The sequence below is a fragment of the Amblyomma maculatum genome, chromosome 2 (genome assembly GCF_055883805.1).
Source record: "Amblyomma maculatum isolate TAMU_Amacu chromosome 2, ASM5588380v1, whole genome shotgun sequence".
Classification (NCBI taxonomy): domain Eukaryota; kingdom Metazoa; phylum Arthropoda; class Arachnida; order Ixodida; family Ixodidae; genus Amblyomma; species Amblyomma maculatum.
The window spans coordinates 217,009,661-217,031,357 of NC_139345.1; the positions used below are offsets into that span (position 1 = coordinate 217,009,661).

Genomic DNA, 21,697 nt, shown 5'->3' on the forward strand with positions numbered 1-21,697 from the left:
TTAGCTTACTGCCAATATTTGCTGATGTTACTGACTCGAACTAAGTGCAAACTATTTTTCATCACTGCATCTACTTTTGGCCATGCTGAGCCCTGTGAATTTGTAAGCTCAACACTCCAGTCTCTAGTAACTAAGAATGACTCCCCTATTGCTGTAGCTAATCCCTAACAACAGTTAAAAGGTCATACCCCTGTCACAGGGTCATTTTCAACGGCGACTGAGTAGACAGCCTTTGAGATTTTCAATCACAATTGAACTCAAAGGAGTTGTGCCGCTGCTACACGCCAAAACTCAAAGGCTATCGAAATAGTTCTGGTTTTTGGCACCAAACTTTTGTGGGGCCACTATCACTGCTTTCGGTTTCGCATAAAGAACTAAAATCTTTCTTTCAATACAAAATAAAATACAAGTCCTTTTTTTTTTTTAGTAACTGCAGATTTTTAGTTATTATTAGAGGACAACTTTGTTTCTTTCTTTTTTTTTTTAAACGCGTTAACATTCATACGGCCGTGCTTTTCATTGTGTTTGCTTTTCTCAGAAGCGCAACTTACAGTGGTAGGGAGTACAAAAATAATGCACCTTAAAAAGAGCGAGCGATGCTACCTTTAAATTATTACACACACTAATATAAATAATAATGCTTGCGCATATTTTTGTATATTAAACGCGCTGTGCATGAGAGAGCACGTGGCGTTCCTCGTGTCAACGCTAGCAACCTTGCGCGACGTTCGAAGGCCTCGATAGAGTCCTGAGCTGTTCCGTTGACACAACAAACTATCGACTCAATACCCATTGAAAACAGCCGTGTGGCAGCGTTCGAAGGCCTTCGAGTCGATAGACAATCGGTTCGAGAGCCTTCAAAATGCCCGTGTGCAGCGGTATTAGTCTGGCACATGTCCACCATTAGCAAAAATGAACTATTCCAGAAGAACTGGGGCCGCGAGAAGACTAGAAAATTCTTATCATGCTACTTTAGATAGCCATGAGAAATTCAGCAGCCAAATTTGCCAGCTGCCAGTACAGCAGATACTGCCATAATTAATCCGGCCAATCTGTCTACCACAGCACAGTCCATCAGTTTGGAGAGGGTGGAGCGACACTGCCATCCCCTCAAGCATACACACCATGCATGGAAGAAGATTTGGACTGCAGCCTGGCGACAGGCTGCTTGGCTGATTGCACCAAAGGTGCGAACTGTATGCAGCAGATTCAACAACAAAACACTTTACTCTGAATCAAGTTGCAATAGAACACAGCCGTACACAGAGCTTATTGGTTGCATGTTTATCAAACAAGGCATTGAAGCATACAACAAAGCAAATGTCTCACAGATGTCTTGAAACAACTCCAAACAACGAACGCATCGAAGCATATAAAAAAAATGTTAATCTCCTGAAACAACTCAAAAATCACTACACAGGCCTTGAACGAGATTGAGAAGTCTCTAAGATATGGGAAGAAAGAATTTTTCCAAGAAAACTTTTTAGAGCATCTGTATTAAATCTCAGTCAACCAAGTCAAGAAAACATGTGAAGAACTGGGAGAAAGTTAATTGCTGCCGCAGTGAAAGGGTGTTGTAGAATCATGGCAAGAGTTATCTACCTCTGCATGTTCCACTCCAGCTACTAAATAAAGTGGCCAACCAAGAATGATGCATCAGTTAATGAATTGCCTAGTTAAAAAGGAAACCAACAGCCACTGGCACCAAAGAAAGCATAAAGGATTTTTTTCTGTACTGATCAAAGTGAAATACTTATGTAATCATTGAGACAGACAAACAAACTACGAGAAAGGCCTCAAATCTCACAACCTGGATGTGCTAGATAGCTTAAAGGTGCACTAAAAATCGTTCTGCAAAATGTCGTTTCCACTCTTGTTTTGTTTTCTTGGTTTCCATGAGTAAATAGTTGCAGAAAAAATACTCATATATTAAAGCCGCAGCAATAAAAATATGCCCGATCTATTTGCTTTCACAAGAAGCAACATCAACACTCAGCGGTGGCCAAAAAAATATTCTAATCTGTGACGACACCTAAATTATTCTCTATTGGTGTTTTATAATATGATACAGATAACATTTTGATAGAACCACTACGTATTTGCGGTTAAGGCAGCATGTCACTGAAAAAACAAGCCCGATGCAAGCGGACTAGTATTGTCACAAGATCACTCCCCCTATTACTGCTGACGGCAGAGCGGCAAGCTGCCACATGATTGCCTGAAGTGCACTGAATGACTCCTCCTACTCCCCGCTGTGAGTTAAAAAAAATGTGAGCGCCGAGATGATTTTTCCATTTCAACAGCAAAATCCGTAACACAGGGCATTAATTCGAAGTTTATAAGAATGCTTTGAGCGTGTAAATCGAGTTCCCACAATTAAAAGATGCCCTCGAAATTATATTTACTGCAGTTTTAGAAAGGTTAGCATATAGCTGCTGCCACCCTCCCCATTACATGACATTTAATGTGACACACCACAGCACAGGATGTAAAATGTTGGCCGAAGACTGAACAGCTGCTGCCGTAGCTTAGTTGGTACAGTATCGGATGAGAAATCTGGAGGTTGTGGGTTCAAATCCCACCGGCGGTATGTCGTTGTTTTTCTTTTATATTCTAATCATTTATGACAATGACTACATTAGTATTTCACATTGATAAATTCCCCAAAAAGCACCCTATAAGCTTTCCTTCAAGTCAGTGGCTATCTGTACAGTCGAACCTGGATATATTGAACTCGAAGGGGATCGCAAAACAATTCGATATATCAATCGTTCGATATACAGAAATCGTCTTGAGGCGCCATTTGCGATCATGAAAAATGATACCGTATTTCTCGCGTAATCAACCCACTCGCGTAATGAACTCACCCTCCACTTTATTTGCCGAGAATTTGCAAAAAGAAAGAAAAAGAAAACGTTGGTGACCTGTTTCTCCATTTCGGCCATCGCATACAGAGCTCATTTACTGGCAGCACAGCAAGATGCTGCGCAACATCTCAGCGTGTTTATCTTTTGACTATACTTTTGATGTTAGCTCCTGTGGTGGCGGGGAGCGAACTTGGCAAGAGTGCTCATGATGGCTTGATTGCACAAGCCTGGTTCAATTTATCACACTGTGCTTGGGGCAGGCGGAGTCCACTGCCACAAAATCATTGGAAAAGCGTGATAGCTGCAAAAGCCGTTTGAACCGAGAAATGCTAAAAGCCGGTTTCATGACCGCAGCTGACCGTATCCTTTCGTTGATGCATAGATGCAAGGATGGACGACTCTCGCAAAAAAGAACTTGGCAAGAGTGCTCATGATGGCTTAATTGCACAAGCCTGGTTCAATTTATCACACTGTGCTTGGGGCAGGCGGAGTCCACTGCCACAAAATCATTGGAAAAGTGTGATAGCTGCAAAAGCCGTTTGAACCAAGAAATGCTAAAAGCCGGTTTCATGACCGCAGCTGACCATATGCTTTCGTTGATGCATAGATGCAAGGATGGACGACTCTCACAAAAAAGAAAATCTGCCACTTCTGAATGTCCCTGGCGCTACGCTGCACGTTCAGCATGATGACAAAGTTGAAAGACTCTAAAAAAAAAACAAATTTGCCGCTCCTTAATGTCCATAGCCGCCATAGCTTAAGATATGCCGCACAATCACCACGACAAGAATGGAAGACTCTCACAAAAAAAAAAATTTGCCGCTTCTCAACATCCGCAGCCGCCATAGCTTACGCTACGCTGCACGTTCAACACGACGACACAAGACGCGTGTCGCACGCCACCTGCCATGCACAGAGGGTTCCAACACACACTGGAGAAAGTGTCCGACGTTCTGTCTGCCACGCGCTGAGCTTGCTTGTCAGCACATGCATAGTACATGCTGCTGCGAAGACCAGGAAAGAGAGAGGAAGGGGAGAGAGAAAGCTCGGCAGAGGAATGGGCACACCCTTGCACTTTGCTCTATCATGTTGTTTCTCCCTTCCCGAACACCATGGCTGCAACAACCGGTTCCCTCTGGTTCCTTCACACACATGGCTTGCAAACATACATGTTGATGCGTAGCAAACGATCACTGCAGATGCGCACGCCTTTGGGGAAAAGGCACGGCGCTACTGTAGACCAGTCATCGCTGCACTGTTTTCTCTCATTTCTTCCGTGCGTGGCTTGAAAACGCCACGCGGCAAACGGCTGAAGGTGATGTGATCATCTCTGGGGAAGGCGGAGTTCGATATTGCCGCGAAACCTTCAAAATTGTATTTGTTGTTTTCTAGCAGCCGCTGGAGTGTGGCCTTATCACTCCGATTCTAGCACGCATAACAATTCTGTATTAGTTGTTTGTTAATGCTCGATGTTGCGAGACGCACCGTTATCAGTTTCTTTGTCGTGTAAGATGCGCCAAGATCTATCTCAAAGATTCTGACCACTCGCGTATGTTTCTACAATGTTCCAGGTTGCGCTAGTAACAGTTTGTGACATTATCTAGATGGTTGTGAGCAGCCTTTAAATTGAGCGTTGACGAGTGCGACGGGCATTCTTTGTTCGACGACCGCCGAGCATGACTGCCGCTATCACCACCGCCGAATCGCTTGGTTCTTTTGAGGGTGCAAGTCAGCCCAATTAAGAGTCTTCAGTGCACTCACAAATCCTTCATTTGTGTCACTGACCTTGTCACCTCCACGTGACATCTGGTGGAGACGCTGCACTTGATCCTTCAAGCGAAGGCCTCACTCAGCCTTGTTCCTGTCGCCCTGGGGACCAGCCTACAGGTCACTGAGCCAGCCGCTGACTTCAAGGGCTCCAACCAGAACACGGTCTGCTGCTTGACACCGTTCGACCCCGGAAGGCATCAATTAGCAAATGGTTGTCTTTTTGCAGCCCCGGGAGACCCCAAACTTCCAAGGACTGCCCACTGAAGATGCGGAAGACTGGATGGACCTTTTCGATTATGTGGCAGAATTCAACAGCAGGAATGACAGTGCAAAACTCAGGCAAGTCTACTTTGTTCTTCATGGCCATGCCCGAGTTTGGTTCGAAGATCATTTCTTTGAAGGATTGGGAGACACTCAAAGCGGAGTTTTTGATGGCCTTTGCAAGTTCTGTTCGAAAAAAAAAAAAGCTCAGGCCATCCTCCAATGAAGAATTCAGCTCCCGAATGAGTCAGTCCTCGCTTAAGTAGAAGAAATGAAGCCCCTCTTTCACCGCGCCGAACCTAACATGACCGAAGGTGAGAGAGTTAAATTTTTAGTGCGAGGCATTAAAGAGTCTCTTTTTGCAGGGCTTGTCCGGAATCCGCCAAAAACAGTAGCGGAATTTGAAATCGAAGCGCCTACCATTGAAAAGATATTGGACACCCGGATGCACCACTGCGAACGACCACTCGAACCGGCCTGCGCAAGTCACTACAGCAACGCATCTGCTAGTGAAGACAGCCTTCGGGACTTCCTCCGGGAGATCGTATGAGAGGAGCTCTGCCGATTGCTGCCATCATCCCAACAACCTCAGGTGGCGACGCTTGCGGACGTCATCCGTCAGGAAGTCTAGCAGGCACTGGGCGTACCTCAAGTGACGGCTCCAACGACTCCAGTGCAAGAAAAAGCAGCGATGAACTATGCTGCTGCATTACGTCGTCTTGCAACCCGACGAGACCTCCTAAGCCCTCGTCGCTACCATCCTGCTCTCAAAAGCCGCCCCTTGGTTTCCACCCAGCAAGTCTACCAACGATCTCCAAGCCCCAGGAAATGTGATGCCTTGGGGACATCTAACAACCGACCACTTTGTCTCCATTGTGGTGAGGCTAGATGCATCCTCTCTCACTGCCCGGACAAGCATATCTGCCTGCATGGTTTCGCCATCGACGCCCCACGACCCCGTTCTGGCGAACAACCGGAAGAAATCAAGAACTACTTGCGAAGGGCCGAGTCACCAAGCCGTCGGTACTGCTTTCCATCGTCGTACGGCGCCTGATTTGCGTCGCCACGCCGCAACTATGATGCCAGTGTGCGAGGAAGGTCCCCTAGCCCCCATAGGGGAAACTAAAGGCAGCAACCTTTGGAGGTGAGGTTGCTCAACGGCGATAAGACGAAGATCCTCCGCCACCGCCGACTAACGATGATGCACTGCCGCTCCCGACGACATTGACAACAAGGTGACCAGAATGCAAGCCGACACCGCCGCCCAGCGAAGTAACAACGGTATGCCCCTACCATGACCTGAATAAACGACGGAGCCGAGATCGGACACCAAGGCCCACATGCAATGCAAGGACGCGAACAAGTGAGCTTGAAGTTGCTGTCGACAGCCGCAGAGTCACTGCCCTAGTAGACACCAGAGCAGACTATTCAGTCATCAGTGGACCGTTAGCCTACCAGCTCAGGAAAGTTACGACCGCATGGGTTGGCCCACTGATTCGCACCGCAGGTGGTAACCTCATTACTCCATCGGGGCGATGCACTGCAAGAGCAAATGTAAATGGTCGTACTTAGTCCACGAACTTCGTGGTTCTACAGCAGTGTTCGCGTGACATGATTTTGGGCATGGACTTCCTAAATGAACATAAAGCGATCATAGACCTCCGATCCAAGCTGATCAAGCTCTCGGCTGATAACGCCATACCTGCTACGACGAATTCGACGCAACACGTCCCTCTGAAAGTCCTCGACACAGAATTGACCGTGCCACCCCGATCAAGTGTCGTAGTTTGCGTGGGTAGCGCAGACATCGACACCGCTAAAGGAGTCATTGAAGGAAACACTCAGTTGCTTTTCGAACAAGGTCTCGGCATCGCAAGCGGCATCGCCAACTTCCAGAGAGGACCAACTCAGGTGCTGGTAACAAACTTCACAGAAGAATATCGACATCTCAACAAGGGCACGATGATCGCTTTTCTCAAGAAATTAGCGGACATCCGAGATGTATTCGCCTTCCACGACCAACCCCTAGAAGGCGCACTTGACCAATTTCGTCCACCTGCATTTGACATCAACCCGGCATTAACCCACAGCAGAAAAGACCAGATTCAGCCTTCTTCGAAACTACAGTAAGTGTTTCTCGTCATCATCGAAGGTGTGACAAACACCACTGGCCAAGCACCGCATTATAACGGACGAACACGCCCGACCTCTGCGCCAAAGACCATACGGCGTATCGCCGCGAGAACAAGCCATCCGCGAGCAAGTGGATGAAATGCTTCGTGACGACATTATCCAGCCATCAAAAAGCCCCTGGGCAGCACCAGTCGTTCTGGTGAAGAAGACGGGACACTTCGCTTCTGCGTCGATTACCGCCGCCTAAACAGCATAACGAAGAAGGATGCTTACCTTCTTCCTCGCATCGATGACACACTCGACCGGCTCTGCAATGCAAGGTACTTCTCATCGATGGAACTGAAGAGCGGCTATTGGCAAATTGAGGTTAATGAAAGAGATCGCGAGAAGATCGCATTCATCACACCGGATGAGTTCAAGGTGATGCCATTTGGCCTGTGCACAGCACCAGCAACGTTTCACCGAGTAATAAACTCTGTGCTGGCAGGCTTAAAGTAGCAGATTTGTCTGGTATACTTGGATGATGTCGTCTTCTCAGGCTTTGAAGACCACCTAAAAGGCTTCGGACAGTGCTAGATGCTATCAAGTCATCAGGGCTAACCTTGAAAGTAGAGAAATGCCACTTTGCCTATGAGGAACTGCGATTCCTGGGTCATATTGTTAGCAAGAATGGTGTTCGTTCTGACCCTGAGAAAACGGCTGCGGTCGCGCACTTTCCACCGCCCGCCGACAAAAAAGCCGTGCGCTGAATTCTCGGGGTGTGTGCTTATTATCGACGATTTGTCGGAGACTTTTTGCACATTGCCGAGCCGCTGACGCAGCTTGCCAAGAGTGACGTAGCTTTTCAATGGGAAGCACAGCAAAAAGAAGCCTTCGCCGAACTTATGCAACAGCATGCCCTGCTTAGCTCCGATGACAAAAAAAAAAACAGGCGCTCTTCACAGGTCACGTGGCTAGCTTCTGCAGATGCCTCGCATTGAAGTTTCAGTTTCTTTACTTGTGGTGCAGAATGAACTCCTTTTCTTTTTAGTGAAGGTCCATCACAGTCGGTGCTTTTTTTTTTCAACACCTGCAGCAGCCTTGGGAAGGTGTGCAGCAGTCTTTGAGGCCGGCGCAGGATTCTTGGCGATTTGTAGAGAAGTCTTGGGAATCTGGTAAGACTCCAAAAACAAGCTCTGCTTATTACACTGTTTTATTTCATTCAAGAAAAAGCTAAGTAGTGGTTTCCACTGGTCCAGCAGCCTCTTCAAACACTTCCCCAAAGACAGCCAACGTGTCGGCGAATGCTTCAGCATCTTCCTGACGTCGACGTCATGCAATCTTTGAAAGTCTTTTAGTCGATCTTTCCGCTTTGAGCTTTTCTCTAAGTAAAAAAAAACGTCAACCAAGGCCTCATCAACCTTTACAGGAAGACATGCAGCTCCTTTTTGGGCGGCCAAGTTGATGAGGTGGCATGGGCAACCAACCCCGATCAAAGCTGGTTGGGCCTCCCTCAATACAGTCGAAACGCTGTTTTTTTTGCCAATCATGACATGGGCATTGTCCGAAGACAATGCCAACAGGTTTTCAAGAGGCAAACTTCGGGACTTCATTTCGTCGAGAATCAGATTTCCAATTTTCTGACCCGTCGCTTCCTCTTGGATTGTACCGAGGCAAAGGAGGCGGCTTTCAACTCTACTGGTCTCTTTAACGAAGTATGTCGCAACAATAGGGTAATGCTGCGTATCCCTATTGTTACTTCCGTCCACAGCAATCGAAAATACCTGTTTTTTTAGGGCATCCAGCAAAGGAGTCTCTGCGTTCGCGGCCATTTCACGAACAATTGCCGTTGTCTTCGTCCGTCCACAGGCGTAGCGTTTGGCTTCCTCGCACTTGGGGAACATTTTCCGGAAAAGTGGTCCAGCGTGATCACTGACACTGAGCGGTATGTTGTGTTCAACTAAAAACGCCGTGAAATGGCATTCTGCACGAATCACACCGAGGTCGCTGTCACTGCGAACAAAACTTGTCAGGCTCGGCTGGCTGTCCGCGGCTCGCACGTATCCTTGGTGCTTTTTCGAAGCGATGTGGATCTTTATGTCGGACTTGCCACCATGTGAAATGTTAACATCACAGGCACACGTGGTGCAAAATCCGAACTTCTCTCCTTTCTTAGACGGCACGAAGCACGGAAATTCTGCCGTGTACGACTTCAAAAATACTTGGAAGTACTGTCGCGGCTTTGAGCCCGCCATTGCACTGCAAAACCGCTGCTACTAAAACTTCAGAGTCACACTGAGTCGGACGCGGCCGCAGATCACGCAAAAACAGAGGCCTACACCAAAGTTGTCCAAACACGTGAACAAAGGAACAGCCACTAGGTTTTGGATATGGATTCGTGTTCCCCCGAGTAGACGATAGAAGTCACTACAACGTTTGCAGCTGCTGATGATGATATCACAAATATGTGTTGCCCTCTCGTGGCCGCCAAAGGTACCATAATAGATGGCCTCCGAGATTACCCTACCGCGCGTGTGCTGTTATCTCGGAGGCCATGATAATAAATGTCCGCATTTTTTTTTCCGAAAATAAAACATTTTCCGTAAAATTTCCCACAAGATTCGTAAAATCGTAAGACTGGTCAAAATTCGTACATTTTACGGAAAATTCGTAAGAGTTGGCAGGTATGCGATATGCAACAAATAATAATGAATGAATATATAGAATGTTGTTTCTTGTAATGAGTCAGTTATGAGTCACAACGAGCCACAACCATAACTTCCCAACAAATCATCAATTCTGAGCGAGTATGAGAGCAGGCACAGCAGCAGCAATGCTGACACGTTAAATTTTGTTTCAGTTCTTTGTGCGGATGCTATCTTCGAGCAGCCTTTGTCATGAACCAGGCAACTTGCAGCACGATTACCACCTGCCATCGAAACAGCACGTGTATCATCTGTCCACCTGCCTATACAGTTCAAGTGCCTCGCCACAAATGAGCGACAGTTCCACCGGACGAAGCCATTGCCTTCTAATTGTCTGGACACTTGACCGTGAAAGCCGCATAATCAGAGTCATCAAGTGTATCGCACTCATTTAAGCACTGGCTGCCTTCGGTGGGCATGGCACAGCAGCAATGCAGACAAATAACATTTTCTGCTATTTCTTAGTGCAGGTTAGTCCATTTCTTAGTGCAGGTTAGACCATGTCATTTGCATGTAAATGCACAAGAAACAATGTCAACCTGCTGCTTTCACCATGCCCAAGCATGGTCATGTGTGTGGCATGTGAATGTGTATATGCAAGAAATTATTGCTCTTAGGTAGAGATACTGAACGGAACCACAGGCCACCTAAAGAGCATCTACCCCTCTTAGGAGCTTTAATGAAAAAAACTAACAAGAGCCCTGGCACTCTACTCATGGCATCAAAGTATTGTGTTCTGCCCCTAACAAGGGTTACTCTCTACTCATGGCATCAAAGTATTGTGTTCTGCCCCTGACAAGGGTTACTCAATTTTCCACAACGTTAATGGCTACAACATTTGTAGCACCTGCATGAAGTGAAGTGTGCGTGCCAGGGAGGCGTTATCTACAAGATTTCATTTTCTTGTGGGCAACACTACATCGCACAGACTGGGTGGTGTATCAATGACAGAGTCCGTAAACACATGAATTCACTCAAAGGATCCCAATCTGGCAAACCCTGCCCTGCATCGTTGGGACCACAGATGTGAAGTAGAATTAAGTAAATGACAGTGATAGGAAAGAGGTGAGATAAGGAGGCACTGGCGATCGAACAGTCAATTTGACAACAACAGAATCTGAAATTTTGTGCAAAGCCTAGTCACAAAGAAGATGCTGAAGTTCTGTTCCATCGTCCCGAGGTATAACACAAAGAAGTAATTGTTTGCCCTTATTTATGTTGTTTAGCCATGAATATGGTCTTACTGACTGGTTCCTGACTGAGAAAGGAGTGAGGCAAGGCTGCCCTGCCCATTTAACCTACATGCTGAGAGCATCATGAGATAGGCCAGGCTGGACGAGTCTTCAGCTGGAGTGAAGATTGCTGGAAAATGGATCAACAACCTTAGATATGCGGATGATACCACTTTAACTGCTAAAAGCGAAGGGGAACTCAGGAGGCTCCTGACGCATGTGAAGGAAGAGAGTGAGAAGTTTGGTCTTCAACTGAACATTAAGAAGACAAAGATCATGGCATCTTGCCCTATCAAGTCCTGGAACATAGAGGCACAAGAAGTGGAAGCCGTGATGAATTTTCTCTTCTTGGGCTCCAAGATTACCTCGAAAGGTGACTGCAGTCATGAAATTAGGAGACACCTGCTTTTGGGAAACAGAACCATGGCTAGCCTCGACTGCCTGGTAAAGAGCAGAGACATCATACTGCCAACCAAGATCCAGATAATTCGTGCTATGGTTTTTCCAGTTGTGATGTATGGATGCGAAAGTTGGACTGTGAAGAAGGCTGACCACTGAAAACTTGATGCTTTTCAATTGTGGCGCTGGTGGAGACTTTTGAGTTTCATGGATTGACAGCAGATCATATCAATCGATACCGGCGACCATAAACCTTGACTGCTCACTTCAAGGTCAAATTTTAAGGTGCTACTTTGGTCATCTCATGCGAGGAGAGGAGTCACTGGAGAAAACGTTGACGCTGGGAAAGATCGAAGGACACCAAAGAAGGGTAGGCGGGTTAGATGGCATCCTCGAGGCATTGCAGCTGAATCTGTGCAATGTTCGAAAGGTAGTAGGTGACCGGACAGCTTGGTACACTATGCTCTATAGGGTCACGAAGAGTCGTAGATGACTGAACTGATTTATGTTGTCCCTCATATAAATACAGGCACTATTAGTGTCAACATTGCCCCTAGTCTTTAATGAGTCTACTCTTGTGCTGATGTCGTTATAGTTATATACTCCTTGTGCAGCCTTGCCTGTAAAAGAAAAATTATGCAATGACACTCCTCGGTCTAGTCAACTTGCAGACATCCATTTAACAGCGCCCAAACTCAAACAATGATGCCTGAATGTGCCAGCAAACCACACAAGCAATGTGGCAAACAATGTGGTTTCCGAAACAAAAGGCATAATCTTTTGCTCATCAGCAGCCTAGGCACAGCAGACCAGTCAACAAGAAATAAGCCTGGCAGAGAACAGAGCTTCACTGAAAAAGCAGGCACACCACCAACCAATGAGTGAAAACACCCACCAGAAGAGGGGGCGGAGCTGGACACACTCCGTCAGGGCAGCTGTGGCAGAAGCAGGGGGTGCCTTGCACACCAGGGAAGAGCTGGTCACACCGCTCGACGAAGTGGACGGGACAGATAAGTCCATACCTGCGCACAGGTGGACACCCCTTAGAACCCTCTCAACAGTCATCAACAAAGTATGGGGAGCAGTACGGCAAGCTCCTCAGTATGCGCTGTTATGGTTTAGCGGCCGCAAAGTTGGACACTGGGCCCCAAGGATAAAGCAGTTCAAAGGTGGAAAAAACAAGCCCCGGTGGGTTGCACAACTGCAATACCAGCCAATGGCTACAACGATCATATTTCACATTGTTCCCATTTCTTCTAGATAATTTACACTTGTCTGGGGCATCACAATTAGTAATTATGAAAAGTTGATGCTGCAAAAAAACGCTGAGGGCTACCACAGCAGACCACAAAATTTACCAGCATTACTTGTTTTAACGCACAGCCTACTAATATATATTTTACTTAGCAAGCATTTATGAATAAGCCTATTTGTTTTCTTTTACCAAACTCTTAAATTTTAAAGAATCGAGTTAAACTCAAAAAATGCATCATCTAGAGAACATAGTTTTTCAGTGCACAGACCTGAAGAAATCGCACACACATTAGCAATAACCTTGAGCTTATTACAAAGGAACATTTTTAGCTCAGCAACCACCTTAAGCCTCTTTTAATGCTTGTTATTCATAACGTAATTTAGTTTTCAAACAATTTCTAGAAATATGCTTGAGATGCGGAAAGGTGAAGTATGGGTACTAACTAGACCTCTTACTGACATCAACGTATCATACCACTGGATCACTTTCTCCATCTCTACAGTGATGGCTTGACAGGAAAAGGAAGAGAAAGGGCGACCCTATTATCAACTCCCCCCTTTACAGCGTCACACCCCTACTGCAAACAATGCACACCATACAACTGGGACAACGGCCTTCCCTTTCCAGCCTAGCTTTCGTTGCATAGGCACAGAAAGCTATCCACAGGTACAGTGTCACACCCGTTAATGACATCCTGCTCCAAGGTTCTTGCATTAACTGAGGCACGAAGGTCACACAAGGCACAAGGAAAACCCTGATATAATTGCCACCTCTCCCGCTGCGATTCCAGCTCCTCAGGCAGGCTGGCTTTAGCATTGCACTGAATCAAAATGAAAAAAGAGCAATTATATTGCACTTTTTTTCATAGCTCATAAGATGTGTACAGAACTTTGAAATCGCAACCATTGTTGGTCTGTTGAAACCTAAACAGGTGAGAGCCCAACTTCAATTATGAATTATTTATTGGCTGTAGGCAAATACCATGTAGCAAATCCCTGTATGTTTACAAAGAATAAAACATACAACCAAAAACAAAGTGTCTGTGCTTCTTTAACGCTGTTGTGTTAAAATATTACTTACTGCACATGAACGCTGCATGTTGCGTCACTCAGAGCATGCAAAGTCAAAGTATTTATCTGGGCCTAACCGCTCATTGTTTTGGTCCCAAATTTCGTGTAGTGGTGTATTCGATGTAATTTTTGTTCTATAGACAAGCGTCATGTTTGTAAACAAAGGTGGTGCTGCGATAGACACCGACATGGGGTGTAGGCAAAAACACAGCGTGCCTACACTGTGCCACGCAACGCTGCCTTCGAAACCAGTTTGCGCGTGCGAATATTCTGAAGCGTAAGCTTCGCTTGTGCATAGAAGTGGTTTTGTTTATGCCTAAAGAGTAGTTCAGCACTTATGGAGCTGATTACTGCTGGAATTACCCGGTATAGAGCTGCATTGGCTTCCTTCTCCGTGGCCTCAAAAGTGCGTGGCTACGGTGGGCAGCTGTAATGATCTGATTAAGTTAAATGAAAAGAGAAAGCCCAATGTATAAGAAAAACTAATAGTCAACACTGTTCAACTCCCGAGCCTATTGCTAGCGCATGAAAGGAGGACAATGATATGAATGACTGAAAGTGTTTTTTATATGACAACTCTTTTGATGGGCTTCCCGCTGCTCCAAGCACCTTCACTCTAAAGAACAATATTACCGGCAACTATATATGGAGCTAGAAATCATATTTCTAACTTGCTGTACCTGCAACTTAACTGACAGAATTTCATCAAATAAGAAGAACTCAATCTTTTAGGTCTTTGTAACATTCACTGCCAACTTTTTTTATCCTGGGCGATAAAAAAATATTCACGTCTGCTTTATTGTATAGACGCGTCAAGGTGATTTACAGGTTAATATATACATAAAGGCTTTCAAGAATGCTCTCATTTTGTTCTCTTTGTTCAATAGGAGAAGTGCATGAGCGCAAATGCAACGTTATCCACGATTAGGCGATCTACTGACTAGTTTTTAATATACATGGAACATTTTCATTCAAATGCGCATCATCTTATACTGCTTATTTTGCACTTCTCATAGCCGAATCCACTTTGGCTATGAGAAGTGCCATATATACCATACTTAAATATCCTGCTCGATCAGGGCTAGGTTGTATGTGGATATTTAATTCTTTCGTCAAGTTCCTAATGACCTTCAAAAGAAAATTTAATAATCTGAGAAATAACGCTGCGCGAATTTGCCGGGCTCCTAACGATGTTTACTCGCTTTCTAGGACCGGTGATGAAGAATCACTGTTTGGAACTCGCGAAAGTCAAAATTTGGAAAGCTACTTCACAAGACCGGGCCTGTTTCGGCAATATCACTCTGGGCCGCTCAAGGTAGCTGTAGTTACCTTGGCAGCAGCTTTTGTCCTTTCTGTACGAACATATACACGGGCAATACTGCAGGTGAATGGGATGTCACAGCACGGCTTTCCTGCCTTCGATTAAGATCATACGCACACAGAATATCACGTCAAAACTACTATATAGTATATACAACAAAGCATGCACTAGTTGCAGGCGTTAGTTATTGCGCTCTTCATCGTGCGGCCAAAAAGCAACCACGAAAATTAAGTTACAAACAAACTGATCAAGTTCTAATGCAGAAGTGCAACGCACGTTAGCCGCGAAGGCAATCCTTCGCCGAAGGGTCTATACTTGTCGCGCTCAACGCCGCTGCCGTTCGCTCTCATCTTTGTCCGACCACAAGAAACATGAAAACAGGTGCCAGTTTCTTTTTGTGCCTCGTGGCGCAACCAACCTGACCACACCTTGAAGGATTATCGGGAATTATCCTCGAAAACACAAAAAGCGCCGCGTATCCAATGCAGACGGATCAGGCTTTTGCCTACACCCCGAAAGTCACTGCTGTTGCCAGCGCCACCGCATCTCTGCTGAGGTCACGGGCTGACGCTTGTCTATATTATGTTTTGGATGTGGCACTTGCCTGATTAATCATTAAATTCTCATTGGCTGATAAAATGGCACGCTAAAACAAACATTTGCAGCTCTGGTACTGGTAGCATCATCTTGTGCCTACTGGGGGAACAAGTGTTTTCTCATTTTCCCATGGCTGGCTCCACGGCAGAATGTTCGTGCCTCCGATGAACGTGAGATGATGCTACCGGTACCACTGCTACAAAAGCTTGTTTTAGTTGCATCAAAGAAGACAGCCGGGTAATTGGTACGTTTGAAAAAGTGACTGCAACATAGCAGCTAAGGTGTGGTTTTAGTGTCCCATCACATCAAACGACAAAAATTTAGTAATTAGTCAGGCAAGTATTACAAAATAAAAACGATACCTAAATGACACCGCCATGTGAAATTTCGGACCAAGCATAACAGCGGTTAGACGAAGAGAACTTTCTTTCGGAATGCTCTGTGTGCTGTCTGTACACTCGCTCTAACTACACACAACAAAAGCACTCTGCCGGTCCCGCCGCTGTGGTGCAGTGGTTAAAGGGGCGCCGTGACGTTTGCCAGACCACTGATTCCAGCCGGCCGCTATAGTTTTTTACACCTTCCCGATGCCCCAAAGCCCAATCATAACGCCAAAATCGTAGCGCATAATATTTTAATCCGCTTCAATAATCCGCGTTTTGGCACCGATGTGAGCGGCACATGAGGGCGAAGTTCGTTAACGGATGTGACGTTACCTTCTCTGGGCCAGTGCTTCGATAATTGGTCGGGCACGCACTTTAGATTTTACATTCGACTGTTCTTCAAGTTACTATGCAGAAAACAAATAAATGGTGCTTTAATTCCGCGTGTGTTCGTGGAGTGCTTGTAAAGATGGGGACTGTAAACTCAGATAAATGCGGTGCTGTCAACAAGCGCAATGGAGTGTCTGCTTGCTATGATGATGGTGATGGTGGCTTTGCCCTTCGTAGCGGGTCGCCGCTGCCATCTGGCGCGGCGGAGGCAAAAATTTAAAAAAAAAAATGAACAGAGAAAGAAAAAACGTCCGCCAATACGCTGACCAGGCTCTACGGTCACAAGCACAAAGGTCACTCCCACAGGCTCCTCAAATCCCAAGGCAGCTGATAGCGTTCGGATCTCGGTAAAATCACTGGACAAGCCAAAATCTAGTAGTTGATTGTTTCTGCCGATGCCCCACAGATGGCGCTAGTTGTGTCGAAACAATTGACCATATTATACTCAAATGTAATGGTATTTATCTGGAAGTTGATGCAGGCACAATCACTGTTCCTGAAGCTCTGGGGTTTAGAGATAACAGTGGCCGGGTGAATAAACCGGCGGTGGAAACTAGCAAAAAACGACTGGAAGATTGGTGGCTTAAAAGCAGAGAAGTGACATAATGTTAGTAATGTAGGAACAAAAATTTAGTAAATGGAATGATGGTTTAGTTAACCATTCTAAATCAATAATTAAGATATAGGGAGAAAAATTAGCACGATAGCTACTGCTACCACCTCGTTTCAAAGGGGACGCTGCTATATTCCATCCATTCATCCATCCATCTCTCGTGAAGCACGTTCGCTTCTCAGCTGTGTGGCTTCACCTTAGCTCGTGCACGCCATTCTCCAGTCTGACTTTCGCACTCATTCTCGAACTTTCGCACAAGTAGCGCTCGAGTGATCCGTGACAGCAGCAGTTATGGACGCTGGCAGAACACCAAAACGGCGACCCAGATTTGCTGACCGTCGTGTCCACCTCGTCGACACCCCATAATTGGGTTGGAAAACATTTATTATCAGTATTGAACCGTGAACAATGTGTGGGCACTACACTTAGATGGCAAACATGGTTTGGAGCAGCATTTGGTGGGCTAGGCTAACTTTGAGCAGACCAAGGGAGCAGACGAAGAAGCCAGTCTTCATAGCTGTGCTTCGCAGCATCGTTACCATGGCAACTACGCTGACAAAAAGTGCGGCTGCCGATTGGGTTGGACAGGCAACCATGGCGGATAGCTTTCGATACGTCAGCAGAAAGCCGCGTTCCTGATAGGTTCCGCCCGAGTTGAGCGCTGGGCGAGCGAAATGAGAGGGGCTCCCTCTCGCACCAGCTCAGACGTGCGGTTTTTTTTCTCTTGTATTTAGAATTTTATAAACCGAATAATTCTCATTTCCGTGCGCCGATCTTTGTAATTCTTTTTTTTACTGACATCAGCACGGTGCAAAGAACCTAGAGGTTGGCTGGAATTAACGGCTTTACTCACGTCACTCTGCACCTTTAAGGCACTCTACTACTGTGCCCAAGGATGCAACATCCAAGCCCGGCCACAGCAGCCGCTTTTCAATAGAGGTGAAAAGCAAGGCATCCATGTGCTGTGCATTGCCAGTGTACGTTAAAGAGCCCCAGGTGGTCGAAATCTCCGAAGCCCTCCACTACAGTGTACCCCATAGCCCGAGTCGCTTTGGGACGTTAAACCCTTTCAACCTTAAACCAAACATACCCTGCCAGTGACAGACACAAATAAGGCAACCTATTGGAAGCTGAATGTGGCCAAAGCTCATCAGGGTAAACCAGATGCCACCTGACAATCAAATCGTAACAACTTTATTTTTCTCAGACAGCCCCTTAATGCTATAAGCTATGCCTTTACACCTTCTATCAAGGCGTTCAGTGATGGATGTGTTGGCACGACAGGAGAACACTGCATGCTCAGCTATAAAACGTCTGCACAGTGGTGACAAGACTTGCCAAATGTGTTCTGAAGGGCTGAAAAATGCTAAGCATGCTACCCTAGCTCTAAATGTCCCCCCCCAAAAATGGCGGCGAGTTGTTGACACACCTATCCCCACAGATACTTGATAACGTGAGAGAAGCATTAAACTGAGAATGAATAGTGCCCAGCATGTAGAATAAGGAATGGGAAAAAGTTTTGGTGCAGTGCCACGCTCGTGTGGACGAATGCCAGCAAAAATTAGCATGCTTGCAGATTTCAAATTTTCCAGTGCCTAATCGCATTTCTAGCTGGCACTAGGTGCCTTATACAGCATGAAATATGTCTATCTGCAGTACCACAGACATTATCCTAATTGTGCATGGAAATAAATGCACCGGTCAGACAGGGCTCTGTCTCAATGAATGGCTTCTTAGAAGTAGAAGACTGAAAAGTCGTCACCAAAGCCCAGTGGCAGAGCATTGGATGCAAAATACGGAGGTTTTAATCAACTATCGCTGTGATAACCTCTATGATGACATTACTGTTTCACACTGAACAAAAAAACATTCCCCTATGTTTTCTTCATGACAGTGGTTGTCGGCTCCCTTTGTAAGTATTCTTGAGCAGAGTGCTTCCAGCCACCTTGGCATTCATGCCTGGAACTAAAACCACAATTTACTTGCACTGCTTTCATCGAAGAATACAACAGGTTGACCTGGGTTTCATCCTTCTGGAATATGTGCACATTGTTGCACATATGTGAGCCAGTTTCTGAACCAGAAGGAAGGAAGCCCTATACCTCTGTTTCTCGTTTCACTCATCTACATTCTACTTCCCACACAACAATGCTGCGAACGACCAGTCTTTAGGGTGACCATAGATGCAATATCATTAAATCTTGTTTCTGGATGAGTTGGTGCATACTTTACATTATAAAGTTAAAGTACAAAAAAGCAACCACAGAGACAGAGTGCTTGTGTTGTGTACTATAACTAGATGCAATACTCAGCCAGGAAATTAGAAGGGCTTTAGCCACACCAACGGTTGCTCACTAGCTAAATATCCCAATCAACAAAACATAACAATCTTGGTTTGGTTCATGGAGTTTAACGTCCCAAAGCGACTAAGGCTATGAGAGATGCCATAGTGGAGGGCTGTGGAAGTTTCGACCACCAAGGGTTCTTTAACATGCACCGACACCATAAGGAACATGGGCGCCTTGTTTTTTATCTACGTCGAAAAACAGCCGCCATGGCCAGGATTTGATCCTGCATCACTGGGCACAGCAGTCGAGTGCCCTAACCAATACACCATCGCAGCAGATTATCAATCTTTGCTTTTAACATGGATCCCTCCCAACCACTTTGAGGAATTTGCACAAATGAAAGCTTTGACAGCACTACGCAAGGGATGTATTTCGCAGCAGATTATCAATCTTTGCTTTTAACATGGATCCCTCCCAACCACTTTGAGGAATTTGCACAAATGAAAGCTTTGACAGCACTACGCAAGGGATGTATTTCCACTGCAGCAGCTAGAAGACATCCACAGCAAGCGTGCCAACTTTCTGGTGTGTGCAGGCTACCTGTTTGGCATACCCGCCATTTGTCAGGAATACCAACTAAAAACAGAATATGCCAACAGCATGCCTTGGCAGTTCGCCCCATTTCTTCAACTTCAATGTGAGACCCCCAATGATCAATGGAAAGTCATGTCCTTTTAATTTCTTAAGCAGCAACCTTCGCCGTAACCATGACCATCAAACTACTAAAGTGGCACAGCATTACATGTTTCGTTTGCACAGGTGTATGCAGAAGCAGACTGCTATGCTTCTAAGCAAAAGTCATGTGAGCAAAAAAGATATTTGGCCTAGCCAGCTCGTGCCCACACACGGTGCAGTAAGCAGTTGCAGAGCAGGAACTCACTCATTCATGTGCACAGTGTTTGGTCGTGTGCGGATGAATTGGATGAGCTTTAAGTAATCCATGGAACTCAGGGCAGTAAGATAATAACTATAATTGGTTCACAGGAAAGGCGCAGTATCTGCCAAACTTGTTCTGTGGAAACCGAAAACGCGCCGTAAGGAAAGGGAGGAAGGTTGGAGTGAAAGCGGAATGATGAGTGGTGGGCTCTGGAGTAATTTCGACCACCTCCGGTGCGTCAACGTGCACTAACATCGCACACGGACGCCTCTTCGTTTCACCTCCATCGAAACGCAGCTGCCGACGGTTGGAATCGGACCCGCGTACTCCGGCACAGTAGTATGAAATCTTAACCACTACACCACCACGGGATAGACAGGAAAGTGAAAATTCGGTCATGCCTCAAGTCGAGGTGACCAACCCATTGGTTTTACACTAAATGCGATTTCTTCCCAGGCAAAGTGGGTGGCAAACCGTTTGGAGAAGGTGCAACCCCGGTCACCGAGACTAATAACGATAACTACTCAAAAGAATGGCTTGCGTCGCTCGGCGGGTAGCCCTGCTTCAACTCCCTCTGGCCGCTTCTGAGCGAGGGTGGTAGTGCGGGAGAAACAGCAGCACCAAGGCTTTGTCTAGAAGCCAGTTTGCACGTAATGTGCCGGAACACGTGCATTTCCGTGTTGAGCTTGCTTAAAAAAGGGTCACACAAACGTCGAAACGAACTCCCCAGACGCACAATGCGTCGTCCGCTGCCTCTTCCGCGCAGTGCGATGCACGTCGCTCCGCTCACCCTCTGAGAGAGCACCTATAGATGTTCCTCCCCAGCGTTGTGTCAAATGCGGCGGACGAAAACACCAGACGACTAGGCATTCACATCGCCGCCCGAAGCACCCGAAGCACTCGGCGAAACCACTTCAAAATTCACTCGCGGTGGCTAGTTGACCGGGCGAAGGCTCCGACGATGATCGTTGCTGCAGTTGGCAAACCCTACGCCCTGCACGCCCTGCATACTACCGCTAGTGCTCGGTCGGCTTGGCACGGACAATGCCCGCCGTGACAAAGCTCGAAGACGTTGGCCCGTAGGTACCCAGCGTGCCTAGTAGGGACCCACATGACAATCCACGAACCAAGGTAGGGTGGCTAAAGAACGAGGTGTGGTTGTGAAGACCGCGCAACCGCGCCGCTGCTAGCGAGGCCTCGCTGCGCGTTCCTGCCGCTTGGGAAAACTCGGCGCTCCGGTCGGGGCGACGGGTAGGGTCACGGCCGGTCTCGAGGGAGAGAGCGCGCACTCTTTCTTACGGCCTTCTCAATCGCCCCGTGAACAATGGGAACTTTTCTCCTTGAGTCACGCTCTCCGCCGCCGCAAGGGGCGCGACCTGCTCACTGTTCGCTCCGCATCTGCTTCAGTGGCGGCGGGTGGCTTTTGCCTGGTTTCGCGCTGTCGTCCGCGGGTTTCGTGGTGAGTGCAGCCCCTAAATGAAAGATTACAGAAGGTAG

The 21,697-nt window shown here is 46.5% G+C and overlaps 1 protein-coding gene across 5 annotated transcripts in view; it reads right to left on the reverse strand.

The window, feature by feature from the left end:
* LOC146201292 (ubiquitin carboxyl-terminal hydrolase 4-like) overlaps window positions 1–21,410 on the reverse strand; it is a 158,412-nt gene extending 137,002 nt beyond the window's left edge. For 2 of the 5 annotated variants that reach the window (XM_084595747.1, XM_084595746.1), the window contains exons 1-2: window positions 20,204–20,718; window positions 12,242–12,368 (exon numbers count right to left, since the gene is read on the reverse strand). In XM_084595747.1, the coding sequence (XP_084451873.1) occupies window positions 12,242–12,368; window positions 20,204–20,207 (131 nt within the window). In that variant the 5' untranslated portion in view covers window positions 20,208–20,718. The other 3 variants (XM_084595751.1, XM_084595749.1, XM_084595748.1) reach the window with 3 other exon arrangements.
* Between the last annotated feature and the right edge of the window lie 287 nt (window positions 21,411–21,697).